This window comes from Lepus europaeus, chromosome 23 (genome assembly GCF_033115175.1).
Source record: "Lepus europaeus isolate LE1 chromosome 23, mLepTim1.pri, whole genome shotgun sequence".
In the NCBI taxonomy this organism is placed as follows: domain Eukaryota; kingdom Metazoa; phylum Chordata; class Mammalia; order Lagomorpha; family Leporidae; genus Lepus; species Lepus europaeus.
Window position 1 is genome coordinate 15,947,757 of NC_084849.1, and position 11,084 is coordinate 15,958,840.

General features: G+C 51.4%; 1 protein-coding gene across 1 annotated transcript; it reads right to left on the reverse strand.

The window, feature by feature from the left end:
* Positions 1 to 6,005: 6,005 nt before the first annotated feature.
* On the reverse strand, positions 6,006 to 10,589 carry PLA2G1B (phospholipase A2 group IB). The gene is made up of 4 exons (XM_062182655.1): positions 10,556 to 10,589; positions 8,191 to 8,347; positions 7,322 to 7,449; positions 6,006 to 6,205 (listed from the first exon to the last, which is right to left on the reverse strand). Exons 1-4 carry the CDS (start codon positions 10,587 to 10,589, stop codon positions 6,090 to 6,092), a joined length of 435 nt encoding a protein of 144 aa, XP_062038639.1. The 3' UTR covers positions 6,006 to 6,089.
* Between the last annotated feature and the right edge of the window lie 495 nt (positions 10,590 to 11,084).

The following is an 11,084-nucleotide window of genomic DNA, read 5'->3' on the forward strand; positions in this document are numbered from 1 at the left end:
GATCCTGTCCCGGTTGCCCCTCTTCCAGGCCAGCTCTCTGCTGTGGCCAGGGAGTGCAGTGGAGGATGGCCCAAGTGTTTGGGCTCTGCACCCCATGGGAGACCAGGATAAGCACCTGGCTCCTGCCATCGGATCAGCGCGGTGCGCCGGCCGCAGCGCGCTACCGCGGCGGCCATTGGAGGGTGAACCAACGGCAAAAGGAAGACCTTTCTCTCTGTCTCTCTCTCACTGTCCACTCTGCCTGTCAAAAAAAAAAAAAAAAAAAAAAAACTTCTATTATTTGATTTCAGCTTTTAGAATGGGATACCTGCCTAGAACCTGGTTTTTAGAGAGGAAACAGTTAATTCCCAAGTGAGCCTTAACTAAGTTGATTTGTTTCTGCTGAGGAAGGTAGCTAGCCTTGTTTGATTACTGCTTTAGCCCAAGAGAGTCAGTGTACCCTGAAAAGTGAAGCAGATTAATCTCATAGCCTATTCCAGATGGCCTTTTGTCTAAAATTAGGGCAGGCAACACATGCTCACCCTGCACCTGCCTTGGGAGCAAACTTCATTTAACCGGGATAAACCACAATCTTAAAAACTCAAGAGTTCCGCGGCTGGTGCTGTGGCGCAGTGGCGCAGTGGGTTAAAGCCCCGGCCTGAAGCGCCGGCTCCCATATGGGCGCCGGTTCTAGTCCCAGCTGCTCTCTTCTGATCCAACTCCCTGCTATGGCCTGGGATAGCAGTAGAAGATGGCCCAAGTCCTTGGGCCCCTGCACCCACATGGGAGACCCAGAAGAAGCTCCTGGCTTCATATAGGTGCAGCTCTGGCCATTGTGGCCATCTGGGGGAGGGAACCAACAGATGGAAGACCTCTCTCTCTCTGTGTCTACCTCTTTCTGTAACTCTTTCAAATAAATAAAAATAAATCTTTAAAAAATAATTAGGGGCCTGCGCTGTGACATGTGGGTTATCACCCTGGCCTGAAGTGCCAGCATCCCATATGGGCACTGATTGAAGACCCGGCTGCTACACTTCCAATCCAGCTCTCTGCTATGGCCTGGGAAAGCAGTGTAAGATGGCCCAGGTCCTTGGGCCCCTGCACCCATGGGGGAGACCCAGAAGAAGCTCAGCGATTGCGGCCAATTGGGGAGTGAACCAGCGGATGGAAGACCCCTCTCTCTCCCTCTCTCTGCCTCTCCTCTCTCAGTGTAACTCTGACTTTCAAATAAATAAATAAATAAATCTTTAAAAATTAAAAAAGATTAGGGGGCCGGTGCCATGGCACAGTGGGTTAATCCTCCACCTGCAGCACTGGCATCCCATATGGGTGCCAGGTTCTAGTCCCAGCTGCTCCTCTTCCAATCCAGCTCTCTGCTATGGCCTGGGAAAGCAGAAGATGGCCCAAATCATTGGGCCGCTGCACCCGCATGGGAGATGGGAGAACGCACCTGGCTCCTGGCTTCCGATCGCTGCAGCTCCGGCCGTTGCAGCCATTTGGGGAGTGAACCAACAGAAGGAAGACCTTTCTGTCTCTCTCTCTCACTGTCTGCAACTCTGCCTCTCAAATAAATAAATACAATCTTAAAAAAGCCAATGTCAGCCATTATAATTACAGTATGGCAGGAGGGGAGGGAGGTCTTTGCCCCTGAATGAGAATTCTTTAACCCTAACTTCACAATGATTTTTCTCAGAGGAGCTTTTTTTTTTTTTAAATCACAAGGGCCAATGTTGTTGCCCAGTGGGTTTGACACTGGCATCCCATATCAGAGGCCAGCTGGAGTCCCCGCTGCTCCACTTCAGATCCAGCTCCCTGCTAATGCACCTTGGAAAGCAGCAGAGGATGGCCCAAGTGCTCGGGTCCTTGCCATCCATGTGGGAGACCCAGTTGTAGTTCCAGGCTCCTGAGTTCGGTCTGGCCTAGTCCTGCGTGTTGCAGCCATTTAGCTAGTGACCAAGCACATAGAAGATCCATCTCTCTCTCTCTGCCTTTCAAATAAATAAATCTTAAAAAAAATTATAAATAAAAGTCTTGGTGTCATAAAGCTTAGAGAAATTTAAAGCCTGTATTCTCTCCTACCCCTTAGGAAAACAATATTTTGTGAACATTTATTCAATACCTGTTCTGCAGGAAGCATTTTATACACATTCTCTTACTGAAGCCCCACAACCCTATCATTTCTTTTGAAAAATGAGGATCCTGGCCGGCACCGTGGCTCAGCAGGCTAATCCTCCGCCTTGCGGCACAGGCACACCGGGTTCTAGTCCCAGTCGGGGCGCTGGATTCTGTCCCGGTTGCCCCTCTTCCAGGCCAGCTCTCTGCTGTGGCCCGGGAGTGCAGTGGAGGATGGCCCAAGTGCTTGGGCCCTGCACCCCATGGGAGACCAGGAGAAGCGCTTGGCTCCTGGCTCCGAATCAGCGCGGTGCGCCGGCCGCAGCGGCCATTGGAGGGTGAACCAACGGCAAAGGAAGACCTTTCTCTCTGTCTCTTTCTCTCTCACTGTCCACTCGGCCCGTCAAAAATTAAAAAAAAAGAAAGAAAGAAACATGAGGATCCTGAAGTTTGGAGACATCATTTATTCAAGGTCAGCTAGGGTGACCAGGCCAGGAACGAACTCGCTCCAATGCTTTGAACACCTTGTGGGGTAACTGAACAACCGTACCAGAGGAAGGACACGGCTCAAGAAATTTCCAGAAATGGCCTAGGCTGTCTTCGGAGAAGAACATGCGTCCACCAGGCGGGAATGGGAGCGCACGCCACCAAAGCCAATGCTAACGCGTGGTTAGCACCGCACAGGCCTTCACTCTTCTCTCTCTCCAAGGATCGGGGTGGAGTTTAAGTGCGGACTTTTTAATTTTTATTATTATTATTTTTTGACAGGCAGAGTTAGAGAGAAAGGTCTTCCTTCCGCTGGTTCACCCCCCAAATGGCCGCTGCGGCCGGCGCACCACGCTGATCCGAAGCCAGGAGCCAGGTGCTTCTCCTGCTCTGCCACGCGGGTGCAGGCCCAAGGAACTGGGCCATCCTCCACTGCCTTCCCGGGCCATAGCAGAGAGCTGGCCTGGAAGAGGAGCAACCAGGACAGGATCGGTGCCCCGACCGGGACTAGAACCTGGTGTGCCGGCGCCGCAAGGCGAAGGATTAGCCTAGTGAGCCGCGGCGCCGGCCTAAATGCGGACTTTGGGGAAGCCGACATCCGCTCGCCCCTCCTGACCTCCCCTTGGCCATCCCACATCTCGGCTCCCCTTTGCTTTCCCGCGCCCCCCGTTTCCTCACGGGACCCCCACCTCTCAACGCAGCACTGACGCTCTGGGGTTGTCAACCGGAAACTGCCGGTGGACGAGTGAGCGGCCCTGAGGTTAGAGCAAAGCAGGAAAATTGGCCCCGGACACCTACGAGAGTCCTTTTGTCATACGCTGTCCAGTCAGACTCCGGCTCAGGAGGAAACCGCCACCTGGAAGCCAGGAACCCGCGCACCCAGCCGCAGTCACCTCACGGAGACGCCGCCAGCCCCTGAGCGTGACCAGTTACTGCGCCTGCGCAGTTCAGGTGCCGAGGGGGGCGGGACCTGGGCTTGGCAGGCACGGGGCGGGGGTAGAATAGAGGCTGGGCCACTGTTCACCAATAGAAAAGAGCCTAAGAGTCACGTGCTCAGACGCTGCCCAATCACACACCCTACCCTGAAATCCCTCCGGTAGTGGGGCTAGAGGCGAGACATTGACTGGGGTTGGGCGCCAAGTGTCACGTGACGTGAGAATGTAAATACAGCCACGTGGCTGTTTTCTCATTTGCGGAACCGGCTGCGCCAAACTGCTTTCTTCAGGGACTTATTTTAGGAGCATGGGCCACGTGTTAAGCATTGTAAAAATACTGTGGCTGCTGGGATGTGAGCCCGTCCTCACATCACTCCCAGTCCAGTTAGGTTTTTTTCATTTAAATCATCTTAGCCATTGTATTGTACTTCCCATAACCCATTTCCCATAAAGAGCGCCCAGCGCATGCTCCTTAAAGTACTGTTAAAGCAATTTGTTCTCTGCCGAGCCCTTGGGATAATGGGGAAAAAAAGTATATTTTTACTCCAAAGGGTATTTTAGGGCCCAGCTACAGCCTTTTGTACCTGAGTCTTTGTTTTCTCATCTAGAAAAATAAGTGGATTGAGAGTATAAGCACTCATTTCCTAAAAGACCACTTTTCTTCCATCCAAACAGGGACTTTCCGTTTCTTTCTAGTGATGACAGACTTTATGGTCTGGGCTGGTGTTGTGGCCTGGTGGTGAAGCCACGGCCTGGAATGCTGGCATCCCATATGGTGCAGCAGATGGAAGATCTGTCTCTTCCTGTAATTCTATATTGTCAAAGATTCATTTATTCATTTGAGAGGCAGAGTAAAAGAGAGGGAGAGGAAGGGAGAAGCACAGAGAGAGACAGAGAGAGGGAGAGAGAGAGAGACCTTCCATCTGCTGCTTCACTCCCTAAATGGCTCCTACAGCTAGGGCTGGGCTGGGCCAGGCCAGATCCTGGAGCCGGGAACTCCATCCACGTCTCCCGCATGTGTGGCAGGGGCTCAAGCACTTGGGCTGTCTTCTGCTATCCTCCCACATGCATTAACGAGAAACTGGATTAGAAGCAGAGTATCGGCCGGCGCCGTGGCTCAACAGGCTAGTCCTCCGCCTTGCGGCGCCGGCACACCGGGTTCTAGTCCCGGTCGGGGCACCGATCCTGTCCCGGTTGCCCCTCTTCCAGGCCAGCTCTCTGCTGTGGCCAGGGAGTGCAGTGGAGGATGGCCCAAGTCCTTGGGTCCTGCACCCCATGGGAGACCAGGAGAAGCACCTGGCTCCTGCCATCGGAACAGCGCGGTGCGCCGGCCGCAGCGCGCTACCGCGGCGGCCATTGGAGGGTGAACCAACGGCAAAAGGAAGACCTTTCTCTCTGTCTCTCTCTCACTGTCCACTCTGCCTGTCAAAAAAAAAAAAAAAAAAAAAAAAGAAGCAGAGTATCGGGGACCTGAACCGTCACTCAGATATGGGATGCTGGCATTGCAAGCTACATGTTAACCGGCTGTGCCACAATGCCGACCTCTGTTATCAGTTATTATATTTGATTACTATAATATGAAAATCAGTTTGCAGAGGATGGTGAAGTATTTGAACAGTTTAGAAAAAAGAATTGTAGGGAGAAACAGCTTAACACAGTTGGAAATAAAAACAGGAATGAGAGCAGGTGAGAGCTGGCATATACTAAAGTCTTCAATAAAACAGGGAGGCAGTTAACAGCGTGTGTTCTGGAGTGGGTGCTGTGGCACAGTGGGTTAAGCTGCCGCTTGGGATGCCCACACTTCTGTTTCAAGTCCTGGTTACTCTGCTTCTGATCTAACAGGTGATGGCCCCAGTGCTTGGGCAACTGCCCACCCACATGGAAGACCTGGGGGGAGTTCCTGTCTCCTGGCTTCTGCCTGGCCCAGTCCTGGCTGTTGCAGGCATTTGGGGAGTGAACCAGTTCATGGAAGATCTGTCTCTGCTTGTTTCAAGTGTGTGAAAATAGATAAACTTAAAAAAAAAAAAAGAAGGCATGTGGCATTGGCATAGTGGTTCAGTGTTCAGCCCTGCCATTTGTGGAGTTATCCAGCTGATGGGAGATCTCTGAGTCACTTATATTACACAAGGGTGTGTGTTCAACTCCTTTAAATACGAGCTAGGTTCAGCTCCTGTCTCTGCTGCTCACTAGATGATATCACTGGGCAAGGAACTTCTCCCACCAAACTTGAGTTTGGAAAAATAAGTTTTTCTAATAGTGCCAGTGCACAGTGGGGGGCTGTGCAGGGGACTTAGAGATGCACAGTCCTGACACCACCATAACAATCAATAGTTGATGACTGCTCGTCGTTATTCAGGCTTTGCGTGCTTGAATCCTGCTAATTCAACTTCAGTCTCCAAGGCTGGGAGGAGTGATGTTCACAGAAGACGTGGCAGAGACCTAGTGATGTTTAGGATCAGAGATTAAAGCACTCTCCAAACACGAGGTCTTTCCAGCAGGTGCTTTATTGAAGGGCGCGGTGTAAGGTGAAGCCAGGGAGGCAGGTAAGGATGATGCTTTCCGTGGTGACTGGTGCACCTAGCAGTACTTGGAATCCAGGTCCTTGTACTGCTTGTTGTACGGTGCCTTGGAAAAGCAGATGGCAGCTTTGCGGTCGCAGTCACAAATGAAGGCCTCACATTCTTTGTTTTTGCCTGGAGAGGGACAAGAAGAAAGGACTGACCATGTGGGCCCTGCTTTCTACCACCCAGAGACAGGAAGAATTCATTGGAATAAGCTGGTGGTCATTCCATGGGTGCACACTTGGGACTGATAAATTAAGCAAAGAAAAAATACATCAGAGGCTAGCATTGTGGTACAGCAGGCAAAACTGCTGTCTGTGACGCCCTTACCCCCCATCAGAGCAGTAGTTTGATCCTGCTCCCTGCTAGTGCTCTTGGGAAAGCAGCAGAAGATAGCCCAAGTGTTGGGGCCCCTGCACCCATGTGGGAGACCAGAATGGCACTTCAGGCTCTTGGCTTCAGCCTGGCCTAGCCCCAGTTGTTGCAGCCATTTGGGGGCATGAATGGAAGTGGTCTTCCAGTGGATGGAAGACCTCTATCTCTGTCACTCCGCTTTTCAAATAAATAATAAATCTTAAAAAAAAAAAAACTGTAGTGTTTCACCATTTGCGCTGCATAACTTAGTGGATAAGACCAGAATCTTTGAAATACGTGAAACTGCATTCAAATATCAGCCTACTACTTTTAAACTTCATGCTTTTGGGGCAAATGACCATCCTGGAGCTCCAGCTTCCTCACCTTTAAAATGGGAATAATAAAACCTGTTTTGGACAATAGGGTCTTTATAACATTCCAGGAAAATACACATGATCAAAAATGATGCATGGATTTAAAAACCTTTTTTATACCAAAATAAATGTATCTTTCAATTTAATGTTTCGGTGGGCTTTCTACATGTTTTTAGCTTGACAGCCAGCATGTAGTAAGAGCCTCATACATGGTAGCTCAGACTTCTTCTTAAATAGGAAGTTCGCATAGCATGGCAGTTAAGAGCAGGCGCCTTTCAGTCACATAGAGTTGTGTTCAAAAGCCAGACACCGCCGCTTATGAGTTGCATGACTTTGGGCTCAGTCTTGTAAGTCAGTTTCCTCATCTGTAAAATGGGGATAATGATAGTACCTATCCCATAGGTTGTGACAAGGATTTAAGGGAGACACTGCCTAGCACCCACAAAACCGTCAGTACATGGAGGCTGTCGTCAGTAGGCGGCCTCCTGGAACCTGCCGGGTAAGAAAGAGGTCAACCTACTGCTGCACGTGACGGTAGTGCCGGAGCACGAGTAGGAGTAGGAGTTGGTGTAGGGGTTGTCCACCAGGAACGAGCAGCTGCTCAACTTCTTGGCCTGGGTGTAGCACTGGTCGTGTGTCTGGCAGCACCTGGAGAGGAGGGACAATTGAGGCAGGAGCCACCCTCATCCGCTCTCTTGGAGGAGCAGGTGGAGGTGACTTTGGCAAGATGTCCCAGGAGAAGTGGTCCTATGGCTCGGGAAAGATGCAAGTCCTTTTATCACAGGCGTATTGAAAGGAGTCTTAACGTGTAGCTGTACCCTGGGGACCGGCTCCAGAACCTCGCGTGGAAACCAAAATCTCCCAGTGCCCAAGTCCCTTCCACTGACTGGTGCAGCATTTGCATATGGCCGGTGCTCATCCTCCTGTTCACACTAAGTCATCTCTAGGTGGCTCCGAAGTCTTCAGTGTAGTTGCAATGCTATTTTGTTGAGGGGGAAATGACAAGAAAAAAAAAAGTCTGGAGATATTCAACCCAGACTCAAACTTTTTGTGAATATTTTCAACTTGTGGGTAGTTCAATGGACAAAGTGGGAACCATGGACAGGAAGGACCAGTGTGTTCCGAAGCCACCTTCCTGACACAGGTAAGGCTACAGGGACGCTTGGAGGTAAATGTCCTGTGTTGTCACATCCTGCCACTAGAGGGCAGGACCATCCGCTACGTGTCTCACATCCCTAAGAGGCAGCGCTGGAACGAGGGTCTCAGGTGTCTTCAAGGGACAAGGGGTGAAAATACCTATCTCTGGCGAGAATCAAAGTTCCTTTTCTGTGCCTCATGGGGGCCTTGGCTTGTGTCCCTCCCCCATCTCTCTCCGCGTGTACCACTTACCTGTCCAGTTCATCCACAGGCGTGCCTGAGCCACCCAAGCCACAGTAACAGCCGTAGCCGTTGTACTCCAGGTAGGGGGAGCTCCCGGGGATGGTGCACTGGATCATGCCGCGGAACTGCCACAAGGCTCGTGGTGAGACGCCCGCGGCTGTGGCCGCTGCAGAAACACACAGCGGAGTTCAAATGGGCCCTGGCCGGCTCCACCTGAGCCCAGGGGGCCCCTTGGCTTGCCCGGCTGCCTCCCTTGCTCCAGACCTGCTGCCTCTTGGGAACAGGTCTAGGACTCAGAACCTGGTAAATGAGCAGGATTTTTTTTTTTTAAAGAAAAGTTTTCTAAAATTGCATTGACCTTGGGGCCAGTGCTGTGGCATAGCAGGTAAAGCCGCTGTCTGCAGTGCTAGCATCCCATATGGGTGCCAGTTTCAGTCCCGGCTGCTCCACTTCTGATCCAGCTCTCTGCTATGCCTGGGAAAGCAGTGGAGGATGGCCCAAGTCCTTGGGCACCTGCAACCATGTGGAAGACCCAGAAGAAACTCCTGGCTCCTGGCTTCGGATGGGGTGCAGCTCTGGCCAGTGCAGTCAACTGGAGAGTGAACCAGCAGATGGAAGACCTCTCTCTCTCTCTTTCTCTCTCTCTCTCTGCCTCTCCTTCTCTCTGTAACTCTTTCAAATACATAAATAAATCTTTTAAAAAAGTATTGAGCTAAAACTCATAAAACAAATTATACCATTTTAATAATTCAAGATGGACAATTTGGTGGCTTTTAGTATTTTCACAAGTTGTGCCACCATTGCCACTGATTCCTAAACATTTCTGTCACCGCCAAAAAACCTCCATGTCCAATTTGCAAGCAGTACCCCCTTTCTCCTCCCAACCTCTGGCCACCTCCAATTTGCATTCTGTCCCTGGATTTGTCTGTGCTGGACCCTTCAAGAAATGGAGACTTATGGTCTGTGGTCTCTCCTATTGGACTTCTTTCACTTAGCTTCATTTTAAAAAAGCTTTTGTTTTATTTTCATTTTATTTGAAATGCAGAGAGAGAGAGAGAGAGAGAGAGAGAGAGAGAGAAATCTGCCATTATTGCTTCACTCCCCAAATGCCCACAACAGCCAGGGTTAAGCTGGGATCCTGGACTTCCATCTGGGTCTCCCGTGAGAGTGGCAGGGACTCAAGTACTTGAGCCACCACCTGCTGCCTCCCAGGGTGTGCATTAGCAGACAGCTGGATGGGAAGCAGAGGCAGGACTTGAACCCAGGCCCTCTGATACAGGGTGTGGACGTCCCAAGATGTGTGGCATGTCTTTAAAAAGATTAGAGAGAGAGAGAGAGAGAGAGAGAGAGAGAGAGAGAGATCTATCTATCTGCTGGTTCACTCCCCAAATGACCACAACAGCCAGAGCTGGGCCAGGCCAAAGGCAGGAGCCTAGAGCTTCTTCCAGGTCTCCCATGTGGGTGCAGGGGCCCAAGCACTTGGGCCATTTTCTGCTGTTTCTCCCATGCATATTAACAGGGAGCTGCATCAGAAGTGGAACAGCTGGGACTTGGACAGATGTGCATATGGGAAGCCTGTGCTGTGGCTGGTGACTTAAGTCACTGCGCCAGGGTGCTGGCCTCAATGTGTGGCGTCTTACCCACTGTGCCAGGGAGGCAGCCGGTCACTATCTCCTAGAGCAGCCTTCCCTGCGGTAGCCAACAGAAGCTGCGCCCAACAGCAGAGACTGCCCACACAGTAGAATGGCTGACCTGCCCTGGCCACTCTCCAGCGCTCTCTCTCTCTCTCTCTCTCTCTCTCTCATCCAGCCAGCTCTGCAGAGGCCAGTTTTGCACAAAGCCACTGCTCCTCTGTGTGTGTGTGTGTGTATGGCTTGTTCACCTCTGGGTTCCCAGTTTCAACCCAGAGCTTGGTACCTTGGAGGTCTCCATCAATGGAAGATGGAGAGAGAGGTGGGTTAGAATCCCAGTGCGTCTGATGCCACTAATTCTTTCAATATGTGGTGCCTATAGCACTACTCCTGTTTATGGAGCCCAATGGTTTGGGGTGAGTAGAACAGAAAAGCATAAATGAACCAACAAGATAAGAATTTGGGGCAAGGTTGCATTCTAGAAAGTCAGGGTACCAGGAAGGGGAGAAAGAAGGGGGACTTGTTTAACGTGGGTGGGCCGGCTAGACCTTTCTGCATGGGGTCACTGGAGTTCATACCATGGGGGGATTGGAGGGAAGAGAAGAGAACCCCAAAACAAGAGCTCCCTGTAGGGATCCTCGAATGAGACTCCAGGTGGGGCCCACCTGTCGGCCATGACTGTGGGGCCCCACGCTGGTGGGGGCGGGGATCACAGCGCACACCCAGGGGCAGGGGGTGCCTACCTGTGAGCAGAGCAGCCAGGACAAGGAATTTCATCTTGAAGTCAAGGCAGTGAGCGAGAAGGGCTGAAGAGGCCGGTGACCACGCTGCTTATAAACCGTGGCCCCACACCCCCAAGATAACACTGTTTGCATTGCTCTGTCTACTCTGAGTTGGCCTTGAGTTTGTTGCTGGAATAACCCATGAGGGATCACTGGAAACAATGACATAGATTTGTGCAACCAAAGGTGTTATCTGCAGGTTGCAGATCTCAGAATCTTGGTCTTCCCACACTTCCCACACTTCCCACAACTCAGGGTGGCACAGCATAAGCCGTCAGCCCGGCTGGGCGAGTGGGCAAAGGGGGCTGCCGCGTGTCTGTGCTGTGAACAGTCCCATCCCTCACCCACTTTGCCAATGGGAGACAGGCTCGGAGAAGTGAAATAACTTATCTGAGGTCACACAGCGAGCCACCGGCACAGCAGGGTAGTCGAGCTTAAGTCCATCTGATTCCCGGGTACCCGTTTTGTTCCCCCCAACCACCCCAGTACC

Excerpts from the sequence above, each read along its gene's own strand:
- PLA2G1B (XM_062182655.1), bottom strand. The coding sequence starts at position 10,589 with ATGAAATTCCTTGTCCTGGCTGCTCTGCTCACAG. Across the intron at positions 8,348-10,555 it reads CCTGGCTGCTCTGCTCACAG|CGGCCACAGCCGCGGGCGTC; the intron begins GTAGGCACCCCC and ends GTGTTTCTGCAG. Across the intron at positions 7,450-8,190 it reads CCTGTGGATGAACTGGACAG|GTGCTGCCAGACACACGACC; the intron begins GTAAGTGGTACA and ends CCTCCTCTCCAG.